General features: G+C 40.8%; 1 protein-coding gene across 2 annotated transcripts; it reads left to right on the forward strand.

Moving 5' to 3' along the window:
- The first annotated feature begins 5977 nt into the window (after positions 1 to 5977).
- Positions 5978 to 14673, forward strand: RERGL (RERG like). Of its 2 annotated transcripts, XM_032107409.1 has the most exons (5): positions 5980 to 6323; positions 6411 to 6467; positions 8726 to 8799; positions 11289 to 11437; positions 12520 to 14673. In XM_032107409.1, exons 1-5 carry the CDS (start codon positions 6185 to 6187, stop codon positions 12800 to 12802), a joined length of 702 nt encoding a protein of 233 aa, XP_031963300.1. In that variant the 5' UTR covers positions 5980 to 6184; the 3' UTR covers positions 12803 to 14673. The 2 variants fall into 2 exon arrangements, with proteins under 2 accessions (XP_031963301.1, XP_031963300.1); XM_032107410.1 differs by lacking the exon at positions 6411 to 6467 and having other exon boundaries at positions 5978 to 6323.
- Positions 14674 to 17092: the final 2419 nt, after the last annotated feature.

A 17092-nucleotide genomic window follows, 5' to 3' on the forward strand; every position in this document is an offset into this window, starting at 1 on the left:
GAAAACATAAAATCTTTAAGAAGAAACTGTGTCCCTCCTTCTCACAACCCATGATGATTAAAGTAATGGATTTATAGCAAGGTAAGCCTTGCTGGGAAAAAACCTCATCCTCTGCTTCATATACACTGTTCAAAGACACAGATCTTTCAGAATATATCTACAATCACAAAATGCACAAGATCTGATTTTGAGAGTGGGGAGAACTGGCAGTGACAAGGAGCATGCTCAGCTGGAGTCTCCCTTCATCTCTAGACTGATGGAAGCAACCTCAAGCCTATCCTAACTGTTGAAAGAGCTGGCATTAAACTTGAAGGGCCCCAAGCAGAGGGCAAGACACTATAGCTCAACACTCCCAGCTAAAGCACCGTGCAGAAAGACCTGACTTCCCTGGCAGATCAGCGTTATCTCACATGTTCACGTGAGATAAGAACATAAGTGCCAGCATTTTGTTGCAGAATGGTTAAAATGCTGCAAATTCAAACCCTGGTTTTATCTCCCTGTAACTCATTTAAGAGCTTTCAGCAGGACTTTCATCATGATGCAGACTCAACAAACATCAATGATCACTAAAAAGCATTTGGCATCACAGGAGAAATAAGTTGGGTGTCTTATCCAGCCCTGAACTTTAACAGTGACTGGCTCTTCAATCCGTTTCAAAGTTCATTGTGGTCTGTTTTTCCTACTTCACAGTCAGGGAAAACTTCTAATCTAATGCTTTGCTCGTATCATCTGTTTCCAGGCCCCTATTCCTTTCATATATTTTAGGGGAAAGCCATCAGTTGTAGTTCCCACAATTTTTGTATGTGGGACACATAGATTGTAGGAGAAAACATATAAATACTGTTTGTATTCATTTTCTAAAATACTAAATCCTCTTCATATCACAACCCCCCATATTTTTTTCCTAATAAATTAAAAAAATAAAAGAGACATTAGTTAAATTAAGCACTATCTCTTTGTTCTTTCCTAAAAGAAGTCGTCTTAATTGCTTGTAGAATGCAAGTTCACAGGTTTTTTCTCCAGTTGCCAGAAATCATATAAGTTTTTTCATTATGTGTTTTTGTGAGTGTCAGTTTTCTGACAGCTCAGTAGTTTTCGCCCTTCTTTTTTTTGTTTTAATTTCCCTTTTTCACATGTGAACATCCAAATGGGCAAACCACCAGAAATGGTCTTTGGTCATAATGTTCATCAAATCAGAGATGGAAATTTAGGCACAGGGGAAAAAAAAATCAGTGTACTAAATAACCTGGTGGCAAAGGTTAATCTTCTCTGAAACATCATGGCTTCTTGTAGCACTTTTTACCACAGCTGTTTTTGGTTTGTGGGGGTTCTTTTGGGGGGTTTTGTTTGTTTGTTTTTAATTTCTTGTATAAATAACATCCGTGACAGAGAACAAAAACTGGTTTCATCCCTTAAGAGTTTTGCAGTCACCTGGGATGTAAGAAAGAGAATTTGAAATTGTTGTTTGATTCAAGTCACGGACTTCAGCCTGGGTTTTTTAAACCTAAAATAAATATTTCTCTATCACAAGACTGTTTAATTACTTTAGGATGATATTCCCTGTCTTATTTTTAAACTTTTGCAAAGCATATCTGGAAAGCAACTATTTTTCTTCCAATGCCAAAAGAGGGGAAAAGAATTTCCAACACTTAAAATTAACTCAATGAGCAATATTCCTGTCTGACAAATTCCATTACAGAAACAGATCTCTCTTTTTTTTTTTCGTTTCTAGCGAGATTATCAACAACTTCCTCTGTATACTGAGTTTCACTTTTAATATAAATTATGAAAAATAAATTTTTGAACAGAACATAATTAAAGAATAAAATAAATTGTGTTCTGTTACAACTAGAGCTCTGAAACTTTAAATAACATTTCCCTAGGCACTAAAAATAAAAAGTGTCTTCTTTATGTCGGGATTTGGGTATAAGCACCCTCTGAGAGTGTTTGGCCTTGCAACTCACATTTTTCTGAACTTGGATGAGGTTAAGTGTTTAATGATTTCTGTTTCCTGGGGAAAAAATGTCTTACATGAGACTCAAGCAAAGCAGAATTCTGTCCAAAATTAGAATGTACAATAATTATATATAAGGAAGATATATACCATTTAAATTTCCTTGCCTCTTGTCATTAACACCTTAATTATTCAAGAAGGATTTTTTTAAAGCTTTTATAGGGCAGTCCAAGCCATATGATGAGATTATTTTAATGCTGTAATATTTGCATTGCAGTGAAATGTAGAGGTTTTTATCGTGTGCTAGTCCCTTCATGGTTATACATTCAAAAGATAATCTGTGTCCTAAAGTTTGCATAGAACAGATGTCAAACAAATGGTTCAGGTATGTACTTAATGTAAGACACTGAAAATCAACTTGACACTTTACCTCGTGCACTAACAGTACTTTATCATTGAGCAAATGTGTAATTTCTGCTACAAAAACCCCAAACCAAGAACTTTCCCATGGCCAGAGAGATAAAATTTCAATCCCTTAATAAAACAACCTACCTCTAAGAGCAGTTCAGCAATTCAGGAGGAAAATGGCAGTTTTCATCTATTCCATGGCACCACACAAAGAGAAGTAACTGGGATTATGCTCTATCACACCTTCTTGCTGTCGTGAATAAATACCTCTGTGCATTCCCCTGAGGAATGTATCCAAACCTATAGGTGATGAAAACATCAAATTCAGCTGAAAATCCTGTTCTTCTAGTTTTGTTAGTTTTGCTGTGGTTTTAGACATCTAGCTGGCCAGTTCGTGTGCTCATGTCAGAGCAGCAGATGTAAAATTTAAACCACTCCACCTGAAGATTTAGTGGAAAGTGGGCTTTAAAAGATCTTACCTGGAAGACATTACTCCATAAGCCAAAAGGGGACTAATTCTGCAGGGACATAGACCAAGTTATGGAAATTCTCTGCCATACACAGCAAACAGCAGGCACCTGCTTCAGCCAGTGGTTTCTAACTAAGCTTTTTGGATTGAGGCATTTTTCTTGTTCACAGAGTACAGTTAGCTATATACTCCCAATTCCACCTTCTTTCCACCAGCCAGGCTGCATGAAAAAGGCTAAAATGGAAAGTAAGTGTTTTCCTGATATTAATTTTCCCCACAAGCAGTTTTGATTCTCAGAGGTCTTGGCATCAAGCCACAGACATCCCAATTTACAAAACTGGGGATGAAGTGTAAAATGACCTCATTTGAGCAGTGACCTGCAGAATTCTGAAAAATTTTAGGCTAAACGATTCAAAATCAATCCTCTACCATGTTCACTGAAAAAAAGTAATTTATTTGGTTAATATTTTTTTTTTATTATATCTATTAGAAGCCTACTATTTTCATAGCAGAGCTTTACACATGTAGACAAAGTTTACTCACTGGTCACTTGAGCAGCACAGATTTAACTCATTTTTGACCAGCTCACATGTGAAACTCACATGCGAAACTCACATGCAATCTTCTGCTCATTAGAGAGATGAACTATTTTCTGTACACCTCTAACCTTACACAGATATTTACACCCATGGGTAATGAAGGTAAAACCATTCCAGAACAGACAGATTTGGAAATGGAAGGAACAGAAAGTGACAACTGTACAAGCTGCAGGTAAGGACAGTCAACACTCAAAGAAAGCAAGCAGCTAAGGCAATTTAAAGAGGCATTACTGCAACATCTACCACAAACTTCTATATAAAAGGCCAAATCTAGGCAAATAATTAATAAAAATATATGTTCAGTTTGCAGCATTTCTTCTAGCAAGTGATACTTTCCCTCAAGCTTCATGTTAATCAAAGCTTTTCAACAAGCTGATCAACAGAAGTGTTATTGCAGCTTGAAGTGTCAAAAATGGTGTTGCTTAGATGGGTGAGCAACTTTTGCTCACAAGTTTTGTGTGGGTGTTGATGTAGAAGAAATTTGAGATTTGTCCTCCATGTGTGAAGAAATTAAAAAATATCTCTGTGTATACCCTTGTAAAAGGAAAATGCAGCAGTAATAATAGAAAATGGACAGAAAAGTGGATATTCAGGAGTTCCTTCCATTATAAATTTTCTCAATTCCACTTCATTTTAGGAAGGGCTGGAGAAATACAGTCTTTCAGAAAAGAAATATTCATGTTGTTTAATCTTCAATTAAACTTAGTTTCTCTAATGCTTTAAGTTATATGCCTACCAAATACACCCAACAAATCATCTCAGTCTCCTTAATACACTTTATTGTTTTACTAAAAGAAATAAAAGTCCCAGGCAGTACATTCTTTAACATGTGCAACACCCTAATTTGGTCATCATATCTGCTGTTTAGGCGAGGGATGTGTTTATATAGTTAAGTTCAAATAACCAGCACAGGAGACTTGGATTCTGTTCTTCCCTTTGCAGAGGGTATAAAATAGGAGTTTGGACAATTCACATCTCAAGTACAATGTTTAGTACCACAGCATTTGATGTTTAGCAAGCTGCCTCAATATTGATGCTAAGCTTCCTGTAAAGTCTCTCTGGGCTGTTGCAGTGGTTTCAATGTACATGAAACAGCAAAATATCAAGTTGTGCCTGTTACACTAATATTGACTCAAGCCTAGTGACCTCAGCATCCTGCTATTCCAAAAGCAAATGTTAAAATAGCAAAAAAAGTCAGACTAAAGTTCTTTTAGACACTTTGATAACTTTTGTCTTGTGAGCAAGCAGCAGCAGAACAGGACAAGGGGGAAGGGTTTCAAACTGAAAGGTAGTTAGATATTAGGAAAAAATTATTTACTGTCAGGGTGGTGAGACCCTGGCACAGGCTGCACAGAGAAGTTATGGATGGCCCATCCCTGGAAGTGTTCAAGGCCAGGTTGGATAGGGCTTGGAGCAACCTGGGATAGTGGAAGGTGTCTCTGCCCATGGCAGGGGGGTTGAAACTGGACGATCTTTAAGGTCCCTTCCAACCCCGGCCATTCTATGATTCTGTGAAAATACCTCCATAAAGCAAAATAGATGTATCCTCTGATCACACCTCTAGCTTTAGCAACTTTTAAGCAGGGACTTTGGAGCCAAGTTGCACCTGCCTGTTTATTTTTAAATACATTTTCCTACACTAAGCATCTCCATCAGCTGTAACAAACAAAAATTCAAACACCTTGCCTGCCTGTTTTCTTGAGCTCATGTAAATCTCTTGTACCTGTAATACACCCTAGCAAGCACACTGCAGCAGTGCTTTATTGAATGATTTATATGATGCACAACAGTCCCATCAGAAGAGAGTAGAAATATCAGAATAAGTATACTAAAGTTGTATAAACCAAATAAAATAAACGTGAACAGAACAAGTATAAAAGTGCAACCAGCCTGGATATTAAAGCAATCTCTTATTTAGCAGTGGACTAAGTAAACCTTTGCACAGATGTATTTTGTGCCCTTTCAGAACCAAATAACCATTAGAGAGCACTGGGAGAACCTCATGACAAAGAGGTACAGCAGACACAGGGTGTCTTTTTGGTGGGGTAAGCCCCTTCTACCTCACCTTTCACATCTGTAGTATTTTGCAATTTCACATTTTCCCTTTTGACAGGTGTACTGTTAGCCTCAGCCAAACACCATGCGCCACATAACTTCAAATTTAGATTCTATAAAAAACATTTTCAGGCATAAAAAGGCAGGCCCACAGAAGTTTTTTACAAGATTAGAGTTTTAATGAGAGTTAGATGAGAGTTTTGAAACCTGGGACACAGAACACCAGACAAGCCAAACCACCTTTTTTTTTTTTTTTTTTTTAATAGCAAGTCACCCTCAGAAACACTTAAAAAAAAGAAAATAATCACTTTAGTTTCTTCACTTTCATATTCCTGGTATAAAGTGACTGCAAGCCTGCAAAACAAACTTGGAGCAAAACCAAACACCACACGCACGCACACACACACACACAAACACGGGGTTTTTTCCTTGTTTCTTTTCTATTTCTTGTTTTCCTTTTCCCCTGGCTCCTGAGCGCACGGAAGGCAGGAGGAGGAGGCGAGGGACCCGCCAGCCCGCCCGGGGCGGCGGCAGGAAGGCGACCTGCAGAAAGTTTGCGCCACGGGGGACGGCACTTGGGCACTTGTGGGGAGGAGGATGAGGAGGAAGGCGCCTCTCAGAAGCTGAAAAGGCCGGGCCCCGCCGCGGGGAGCTGCACGTCCCTCGGCGCCGGCGGGCGGGGAGCCGGGAGGAGGCGGGATGAGGGATGAGGGATGCGGGATGCGGGGCGGTGTCGCCCGAGGCGCTTTAAAGGCTCGAAGGCGGCGGGGGCGGCGTGGCGGCGGAATGGCCGAGGTGAAGGTGGCCGTGCTGGGCGGCAGCGGAGCCGGCAAGTCGGGTAAGGGGGAAAGGCAGGGAATGCCTCGGGGTCGGTGGAGGGGGGAGGCGCGGCCCCGCTAAACGTGGCTCTGCTTCCCTCCCGCAGCGCTGGCGGTGCGGTTCCTGACGCGGAGGTTCATCGGAGAGTACGCGTCCAGCGCCGGTGAGCGCCGCGGCTCCGCGGGGACGGACGGGAGGGGGCCCCGGGGAGCGCGACGGGCGACGCTTCAAGCGCTTATTTGATGGAGAAACGGGGTAAACCCGCGGTGTCGCAGAACTTTTTGGGAAGGTTTGAGTTTCCGCTGGGTCATGGGCGAGAGGTCCTGGTGGAGTGTAAGCCCTGGGGAGGGGAAAGGGCGAGCCGGGCGGCGGGGGAGAGATCGCCCCGAAGCGCAGAGCCTCGGGCACGGGGCTGGCGGGGCGCTCCTCGCACAGCAGCTGGGGACGGGAAAGAACCGGGCTGCGAGTGCGGAGCGAGGGTGGGTTATGGGCAGCTCGATCGGAGAGGAGATGGAGAGAGTAAAGGAATAGACTGGAAAAAACCCCAGCACCTGTTCTACTGAACACCCCCTCCTCGGCTCCGGGGGAGAGGGGAAGCAGATTGTTTATCTGGCACTCAAAGCATGACGCGAGGCCCCCAGTGAAGCAGGAGTGTGCTGGTTTGGTGGCTTGAGGAAAGCTTCGCTGTACACAGGATAACACGCCACGTTCTTGGCAGAATGAAGATGCAGATCCTTCAGACACTTCGTAGTCTTGGAAGGTGGCAAAGCAGGACTTGGGCTTTTACATCCCGGGTGGAAATACAGTTCAGCTGATAGACAAATAACTTTGGAAGTGTGCTGCCACCCCAGCTGATATGGCAGAAGCCCCTAAACTTAACGAGGTTGCATTCTCTCTCTCCCTGCTAAAGTGAAAGACTCTATCCACACTTTTTTTTTCCACCACAGGAATCAGAGTAGCTTCTAGTGATCCATAAATAACAAAGCAAAAAGAAGTACTAAGCTGAATTTTACTGAATATATCCAAATTAACTTATTCTGAAGGAAGAGCTACAATTGTACACGTGTGCTCTGCCATTACTTGTTATTATACCAACACAGACTGAGCAGACAGTTTGTGTCCCAGCTGGATGCTCGAGGTCTAAGCTGTCACATGGAAATTATGTAGTGCTCCCTGGGCTCTATGTGTGTTCCAGCCACCTACAACCAAAACCAGGTTCTGTTCTGAGCCTCCAGTACTGCAAGTTCTGGAAAAGGCATGTCAAACCCCCAGAACATTGTTATTTGTTAACGAAAGTTTGTTGGAAGATAAGTTTAGCACTATTTCTAGAGATGAAGAAAGCAGGAATAGGGATGGTAAAATAAAGATCATAACACTGTTAGTGGAGTCAAAATAATCATAATTTTTTTTTTTTTTTTAAATTAAGGGAACGAGCAAGTGGCTGTAGAATTTATATCCTGTGATGCTTGGGACTGATAGTTTAATGTCAGATGAACTCTTAAGATGAGCATGAAGAATGCTGAAGATGCTGAATTCCAGAGATCACAGAGCTATCCCTCATTACACAGTTTCAAGTGTGTTTTCTGTAGTGTCAACAGCAATTCTTGTCCCTGTAGTTCAGAAAATGACAAATTATAGTGTAGAAAGCCTGCTGGCAACCACAGACTGGTTACACTTGCTTAGAACATCCTGCTGCCTAAAATAACAGTGATGATGTGTCTGCAGTAGAGTTCCCAATGTTGCCAGTGCTGGCGGAGGGTCCCAAATCTGAGAACTGACGCTACAGAAATATTTTTGGACTAGATCCTAAGGGCATGATCCTGTAAATACTCTTGGTCTAATGCTGCCTAGTATGAGAACTCTTAAAGCACCAGATGCCATGGTAAATAAACATTATTGCTAAATAACAACTTTTGTGCAGAATCAGAACTGCACATAGCCGGGCTGACTGCTTTTATAATCCTGAGCCCTGGTATCAAGCTGAGTGATCATCAACACTTAGCTGCTTGTGAGGATTGTGTATTCCCCTCTCCTCCGTTCTGGAAGAGGAAAAGTGGGGTCTGAAAGTATTCATTCACCAAGACTTCAGTGGGAACACCACAGTGAAATGGTGTTGGTCTGCCTAAGGGGTTGATTGGTACAGAATTAAATAGGTTTGTTTCCAGTGTGTGTTCAAAAAAAGGAAGCAAACAACCAGTCAGCAACAACAAAACCGCAAAACAAACATACAAAAAACCCCCCTCCCTAACAACCCTCCTCACCTGCAAAAAAACTAGATCAGAGACAAAAATGTGTTGAAAAAAACAACCAACCAGTACTCAAGGAATCCTCAGTATTATCAAATTTCGCTGTTGCTTTTTCTTTTCACTGTCATCCCCAGTCAGTAACACTGATTTTCTTTGGATAATTTCTGTCTTTTAGAATGCATCTACACTAAACACTTGTGCCTGGATGGGAGGCAGATACACCTGGAAATTTATGACCCTTGTTCACAGGTAAGAATTTAGCAGGAGGACGGTAAAGAAAAGCTGTTCTTCATTACCTGTGTGTATGCTAAAAAGGGTCAAGGGGTTACTTTTGGTTGTTGGAATTTGTGCTTGCCCTTTTGGTTGTTTTTTTTTTAAACACTGAAATTTTATAGTTGCTGGGGCTCAGATCTACTGAGTACTTTCCCATTTCATCAAAGAAACCCTTCATTGCTGAAATTTTCTGGAAATGCTTTTGCATTTTGGAATAATACTAAAAGAAATAACATCACTTTTATTTACATGGGTAAATACAGAGATAAGTTATTGCATTACATGCCGCTTTCTCAAATACTCTAAAGGAATGACATTTAGCTTATAAAGCAAACAGTTTATTAAATGGCTGCAGAAACAGTCAAAGTAGACAGGCCTGGAAGTAAGGCTTGCATTCCCAGAACAATTTCCTTTTCCAAGGAAAGCCATAATGCCGCTTGTACACTTTGACAATTAAAATTTAATCACAGTAAACCACTCTGACATAACATTTTGGATTAATTTACTTAATTTACAGGAATAGAGACACTTAGGGTCTGTGTAACACATGCAGACCTAGGTCCATCTGATCACACTGGCTCTCCAGGTTCCCTTTTGGCAGCTATCTTGCCTCTTACCAACTGGGGTAAGGAATGCTAATATGAAAGCCAAATCACTGAAAGCCTGACCCATGCTTAAATTCAAGGACTTAAAAACTTAACCAGTGTAAAGACGAACAGCATTGCTTGTCCCAGGGCACTGAGGATCCCAAAACAGGCGCTGTGTCATGTAACACGATGGAGTCTTCCCTTGTCATATTCCTCTCAGAGGCTGCCTTTGTGGGCTTGCTTCCACCTGTCTGAGAGCCCTTTCCTCAGCTTGCCTACAGCTTCCACTTGCTGTCATATTAAATCCTGTGGCATGGGGGCAACTCTTTGTTAAGCTATTGAAACATTGGGAGTGGCAGCTGGATAGGGTTAAACAGATTAGGCCTAAATTATGAGGAGAGACTTTGGTTGCTGCAGTATGGGCACAGGTTTGTGCTAGTACACTCTGAGCTGTCTTGTACTAGTTTTTCCTTAGGAATAAGGCCTAACTTTGGCTGTTTTCTTCTTTCTTCCCAACCTCTTCTTAGTTCCTGCACAGGAACAGGTAGAGGTGGTATTGCCTTTTGTCTGACAGGACTTGGATGGGTTTTGGGGATCCTGTATCCCATGGGAACTGGAGAAGAAAACAGGACCAGACTGTGGAAGGAAAAGTTGTCATTTTTGTTTCTGCTTCCCAAAATCTTCCTGCTCCCTGAGGCTTCCCATTAGTAGCTGGATTCCTGTTGTGCAAAGCTCACTGTCCCTTCATTCACCTGGGAAACAGCTGTGACACACCTTTCCTGAGTCACCTTTCCTGCCCCTAAACCTGCTGCACAGTCTCCACAGCATTAAAAATCTTCCACTGAAAATGCTGAAGTCTTTAGACAGTTCTGGGAACTTGAGTCATTTTTTTCTCATGCATCCCCTTTCACTGCCAGCGTTCAGTGACCATCCCTCGTGGTCAATCACAATCCAGATGTTCATGGTGCTACAGTGGTGCCCTAATGCTGAGCTAATCAAGGCAGCCAGGGTGGGATGGCAGTGGAGATCATACATTGCAGTAGCAAAGTGCTAAACTAGTAAGGGACCAACTTAAGCAGTCTTCAGTTTACTATTCAAAATGGGTTTTCCACAGAGCCAAAGTAAATTTTTTAAATTTATTTTTTTCCTGATCAGCTTCCAGTATTTTATCTATTTTAGGTCTCATGGTCTTGCTAGCTGCTGCCAAATCATGTGCAGAGATAAGCTAATTTTAAATAGTTTTGAAATTATATTCCTTTGCTTAATGGGACAGTTTACAGCTGTTGCTTTCTGGAAATCAGAAGTGTGACAGTTCCTTGGTGTGAAGGGAGACAAGGATTAGTATAACCCTTTATCATTCGAGTGACTTTTGTCACTAGTTTTATTAAACTAAGCTACAGATGGAAAGATTTTTTTTCTAGCTCTTCAGAAATTTAACATATGGGTAATTAGTGTTTGAAACTTGGACAATTCAATGAGGAAACAAAACAAATGAAAATCATTAAGCTTGCTGTTGTCAGAATATCAGGAACAAGCAAACCAGAGCTATAACCAGAAAACACACAAATGTTGATGGCTCCTGTATGTTTCATGTAACCCTGCAGAATATTCAACATAAGCAATGGCTGTACAGGTTGTGGAATTTCACTGCTTAAACAAAGTGTAAATGTTTCATAATGAACTTGTCAGTGATCCAAAGTGCCATCTTTAATGTTGGTTATTTATTAGGCTTTTGGAGCAGTACTCACCTGAATTCAGTGCCAGCACCTAGACCTAATAAACATCTTTTGCAATGAATGTTCTCACATTCACCTTGACAGAGAGAATGCTCTGAAGTGACAAGAGTGACATTCTTTTTCTGTTCTGAACTTCTTTCAGCCACATCGGGGGAAGCTCTCCCTCACAGATGAGCTCCACTGGGCTGATGGATTTATCATTGTTTACGATATCAGCAACAGAGCATCATTTGCATTTGCAAAAGCACTGCTGTACAGGATCCGAGAGTCTCACATAAGAGTTTGTAAAAAGTAAGTGGCATTCTTTTTTTCCCCCCAGCAAACATAGAGAAAAGTTGAGAACACTTCTGTGAGCTTGCAGGCCATCCTAGTAGCAATTAAAATCCAGCAGCATTGAAGTGACATAACACAATGACAACAACAAGGTGAAGGCAAAGTGTGTGGCAAATTACAATCTATTTTACTGTATCCAAACCCAAGTACATCAGGATTTTTCTTCTTAGTTCTTACAGAACTAATATTTCAGTGATTGCCATAAATATTTCTGCTGTGATTTACACGGGTTAAAAAGCCTGGTGCAGTCAGCCTGTGCTTTTACTCTCCCACTCAATTACCGATGGAGATGCACCAATACAGGGGTTGAAGAAAGCATTTCCCACAATAAAGGAAAGTGATACCACAAATGTCTCCTAAACTGCCTTTAGTGGTGATCCCAACACCATTTGTGCACATGGGTGACCATATGGTGAGAAAGAAAGTAATTTCCAAGAGAACCACCAGAACTGCAGATGTGAGAGGGGATGGTGGTGTGTATTCCTGCATCAGTCAGCTGAGGTCCTTTCTAAATAAAAGAGTGAAATCCTTTACTTATATCAGAAGTGGAGTAAAAACCCCACTTTTCTGTCTGTTTTACTGCTGAACTTTCTTAAATAAGGTTAATACCTGGAGAGAATAATTTTAGCAGAAGCTTGGAATTAGATTTCCTGTGTTTCCTTCTGAGTTATGCCACTGACACTGATGTATCTCTTGGACTCTGTTCTGTTACCTATAAATGGAGATAATGATCAGGTTGCTTCTTCATGAAGTCCAGCTGCTGACAATTTACTCAGCATCATAGAAAAATACATTAATTCTTTGAGTAGAGAAAAAATGAAAATCTACTGGTAGAGAATCGCTTGTCTGGACAATCCTTTGCCAAACGGAAAACCAGAATTCTTCTTGGCAAGGTGAGGGGGCTGGTTAGTTCATTTTGGGTTTTTTTGCAATGTCTGTTGTCCTGGACATACATATTTCTCATACACACTGAATATAGCACAGCATATGACACAGAATTGTACATATCTTTTCTCTCACTGGAACCTTTTTCATTTCAGAATGGTTGAGTCATCAATATTTTTGGTTGGCAATAAACAGGATTTATGCCACATGAGGGAAGTTGGCTGGGATGAAGGACAGAAGCTGGCCGTAGATAACAAGTGCCAATTCTGTGAACTGTCTGCAGCAGAGCATTATCAGGAAGTTGTGGCAATGTTCACCAAAGTCCTGAGGAATATCACTTCCAGTTTCAAACTGAAGGAGAAGAGACGACCAAGCGGATCCAAGTCAATGGCCAAGTTAATCAACAACGTGTTTGGGAAGAGAAGGAAATCTGTGTAAGGGCTGGTTAGTCTTGAAGTTGGAACAAGCTGAAGCAATGGAGCAGAGGCAGCTCTTGGGATTCAGTGAATTTCCTCCAAAGGTCAATATCTGGAGCAGTAAGACAGTAGAAACGAAAGGTATGGTCAAGTGGATGGTCTAGACCTAGAAGACCTGACCTTCTATTTCAAACTGCTACAGATTTACTGTTTAGGGCTGTGCCACTTAAACTCTAAGCTGCTCCAGAGGAGAAGTGTAGTCTGTATTTATTCGACACCAACAGGGTCTTAGATAGAGCTTCTAGGTGCAACTGAAATACAAACAGTTATTTCACAGAATCACTTACATTGGAAAAGACCCTTAAGATCATCAAATCCAGCCATTAACCAAACACTACCAAGTCCACCACATAATTTTCAGTAAACTCAGCTGTGCTGATCAAAATCTTGCTTCAGAATTCTGAGTATGTTTTTTTTTTTTGTGTGTGTGTGCAAGAACATTTGCACTAAAGAAAAGCAAAATACTGTGGCTTCATGTGATAATATATTTGTATTTAACTCAGATCCTTGTGTGCCTTACACTTGCTGAAATTCATATGAATTAAATGCTTAGACACCAAATCTACAAAAGGTATTTACCTGCAAAGCTGCCTTGCAGAGGCACCAGAAGTAGGGAAGAAGATGTATAAAGCAGTATTGTCTTCTGTTTCAGTATCTTTTCTTTTTTTTTTTTTCTTTCCCATGAGTGATGAAAGAAAGTAGAGAGGGTTGAGGAGTGTGGGAGCTGAAATGTTGGTGAAATGTTAGTGAGCACTGGACTGTTTCGGCAGGGCTGTCGTTGAGTGAAATAATTTTATAGCAAGGGTCAGCATAAAGCCTGGGTTTATCCCTTTCACAGAAGAGTTTTTGTAAGCTTTAACAAAAGTTTCATTACCTCTGAGGTGGATGTGACTGTTAAATCTTAGATGGGAGCAGAAGCTTGGAAAGCACATGGGCTGGTAAAGTGCACAAGTTCTCTAGAATGTCTGCCTGGATTTAAAGGTCAGCCTGCTGGTAAGACCCGTGCTCACAGAGAGTGTTTTTCCTAATAACCAATGTCCTTACAACTAGTCATCGCTGTGGTATTGAAATGCCACAGGAGAGAGCACTAAGTAATGCTAGCTACACTTTTCAGAAGTGGATATTAAACATCAGACAGGAGTAAATACGTTGCCAGTTGACATTCAGAGCTCTTACTCTAGGCAACTAAATAAGGGCTTAAGCCCTTAAAAGTGTTTGAAAGTGCTGTGATTGTACAGAAATTATGAAAGGGAAGTGATCTGAAGGTGAATTGCTGCCTCCTACCCATTCCGGGGAACAGCTGGGATTCAGTCTTTGTACAAGGCTGAGTTGAAGCCTACCTCTGCTCTGAATTTTTACCTGCATTGAAACTAGAAATGTTACTTTCAGTTTTTGAGTGTTCACCCGTAAGACAACATTAAAAAGTTACACATAATCTTAGCAGTAAGGTTGTAAAACAGTACTAAAGCACATTTTATTGTGTTGACCAAAGATCACATATTTTTTTTAAATGAAAGAGACTGTTTATTTCACTTGTTATAAGACTACAGATATTGGAACATAGTTCTCAGCTGACAGGCACAGGGTTGCTTTGTTTTTCTGCAGATGCTGCTCTGCCATATCAGGAGCATTATATTTTAACAGTATGGTCAATATCTATGAGACTGAACGTGCAGATTACTCATGTACACCCTTCAACTTTCCAGCCCACACAGGATCCCAGAACTACTAAGAGACTTGTAGCTGTATCTTGCTCTAGCACTGCCAGATTCCAGAACTCTTATTTGTATTTACTGCTCTGGTATTAAATAAACTGGATATAAGTTTGATGTATTAATGCACTTTTTTTTTTTTTTCCCTTTACTCTGGTATAAAGCTACAGACTTTTGTTTTTTCCATTATAAAAGTGAAGCACCATGCAGATCTGAAATTCCAACCGGAGAAAGTAAATCTGGGAATCAGCCACTTGCACTAAAGAGAACCTCTGGCTGTGTTTCCTGAGCACAATGAAGAAGCCCTCATGTAATTTTAAGCACTGAAGAGAGCCTTTTTTAAAAATGCTTTATCCTGTAAAAATTAGTCAAAAACAGCTACAGAGAGGCCAATTAAGTTTTGTTCATATTCCTGGGAATGTGGGCTCTCAGATAGATGGAACCTGCAGTATACCCCATGGTCTTTTGGTGTGTATGGAGTAAATGTTGGAACATATCTGGGCCATGTCCTGGGCTGTGCTCACCTGAAAGCCAGCTGGAACAGCTACAGGATGCATTTAGATTTAAGCACACTAAAGCACCCAGCACAGACATAATTCGATGTTCTCAGCATCAGGATTTCACTTGTCTTTTATTGCTGCTAACTGCAGAAGAACAAGGGTGCATAATTTTAAAGCAGATGCACTTCCTCCCATTCAAAATATATACATATTTTAATGTCTTTTAAAAATGAAGGCCTTTAAAATTACTTAAAAGACTGAGACAGATACACACATATATATGTTTTGCTAAGTGTTCTTGGAGCTCTAACAGGGAAGGTAATATGTTAACTGGCACAGGCATATTGCAAACAAGAAATTAGCAAGAACCCTGCTTGTATAACACAGTAAATGATGTAAATGGTGTCTGATGCTCACCCTTGAGAGTGACATCACCTAGAGCATATCAAACTCATTGAGGAGTGTGGAAATGGAGCTATTTGTGTTGTCACATATTGCTTCAGCATACAACTCCATCCTTTCTCACCAAAAGATTTTGAAATTGCTCTACAAGAATTAAAAGTTTCTTGCTGTCATGCCTGGAAGTCCTTGCTTATACAAACTTTCTAGTTGCAGTAAAATTTTGCCTGAGAAAGACACTCAGAATTGATGTTCTTTCTCCCTGTCTTCAACTCATTTTTACTTTAGAAATAGTGACATAAAAGCAAAGAGATTCTACTGAAGTATAAAAGTAATAGCCCCTGGCTCCCAAATGCTGTCTCTCAGAGCACTCTCAGGGCTTTTTGAAGCTCTTTCTCACTACAGCTTTGAAATAAACAATTCAGACTAACACCACCTCAGCTCCTTTTCCCACTGTCATGTCTTTATGCATTAAACTCTTTTAGAAAATTCCACTGTGGTGATGTTCACAAAAGGGCAGAGAGGAAAACGTCACAGGAAAACTTAGAGCGTGATACTCCTGGAAAAAAGGAATAATTAAGTATTGAGTAGGCCAACCAAACATGCTGTACTCTAAAGACAAAAGTAACTACCATAGGTTTTTTTAGCCCATTGTTAGAAGCCAATTTCTGAAGTGATGGACAGGAGAACATTGAGTCGTGTGGGGAGTGCTGTTGCTTTTCTTTCTATCAGAATACGCTGCTTTGAAGGTGATATTTGAAGATGTCTGATCCTGGCATCCTGTCCACTCCTGAGGCAGAGAGAGAGCAGCAGATGCTGTGGCCATTGGCCGGAACAGTTGTGATCCTTTCACCAACAGTCAGGCCCAAATCACTCGGTGGTATTTTCAGAGGGTACACTAAAAAGAAGAGGAATATGAAAACCAGTCAAAGCAGAACTAAAGTGCAGTAGGTATCCAAGAACATGTTAATTTTCCATCAGGCTGCCTGTTGGAGCAGGTGCTTTGGGTTAGTGAAGTTTCATACATTGCTTATGGATAGAGGAACAAACTCCAGTTCTGATTCATGTGCTGGAAAGGAGTCCTTGCCTACCCACTCTGAGGCAAGAAATACAACCAAAAAAAATGAGAGAGAGACAGACTACTACCAGACTACTAGAATAATCTAGAGCAATACTAAATTGTATCTTAAAAAAACATGAACCCTCTACCTCCTGTCCACAGGAACACAGGCTTCTTCATATCCTTAACATGCCCATGGAGAATGAAAACAAGGGGAAGCCAAGTTTTGATGTGCTCTTGAGCCAGTTTGAAAAGCAAAGCCTTTGTTTACATGCCCAAAAGTGCACCTGGGCACCTAACTGTCACCTTCTATTGTTTTAAAACTTGGGTTTGGTATTTCCATAAAGAAGCAGTGTTTTAAATGCCAAAGTCTTCTGTTGTGTTGGTTTGGGTTCCCCCCCCCCATAACTGATATTATGTGAGACAGGCAGACTATTCTGGGTAGAAAGTTATTTTTAAACAGGCATTACTCTTTTCCAGAAACAGACTGTAAATTTCTGTCTTCTTTTAATTGCTTTACAAAGTAAATTGAGTCCCTCTGGTTATATAATTAATATCCACATTTAGGCCTATATATTTGA

The sequence above is a fragment of the Corvus moneduloides genome, chromosome 4 (assembly GCF_009650955.1).
Source record: "Corvus moneduloides isolate bCorMon1 chromosome 4, bCorMon1.pri, whole genome shotgun sequence".
In the NCBI taxonomy this organism is placed as follows: Eukaryota; Metazoa; Chordata; class Aves; order Passeriformes; family Corvidae; genus Corvus; species Corvus moneduloides.

Coding starts and splice junctions, on each gene's coding strand:
- RERGL (XM_032107409.1), top strand. CDS start 6,185: ATGAGGGATGAGGGATGCGGGATGCGGGGCGGTGTCGCCCGAGGCGCT. Junction 6,324..6,410: donor CAGCGGAGCCGGCAAGTCGG/GTAAGGGGGAAA, acceptor TCCCTCCCGCAG/CGCTGGCGGTGCGGTTCCTG. Junction 8,800..11,288: donor TTTATGACCCTTGTTCACAG/GTAAGAATTTAG, acceptor AACTTCTTTCAG/CCACATCGGGGGAAGCTCTC.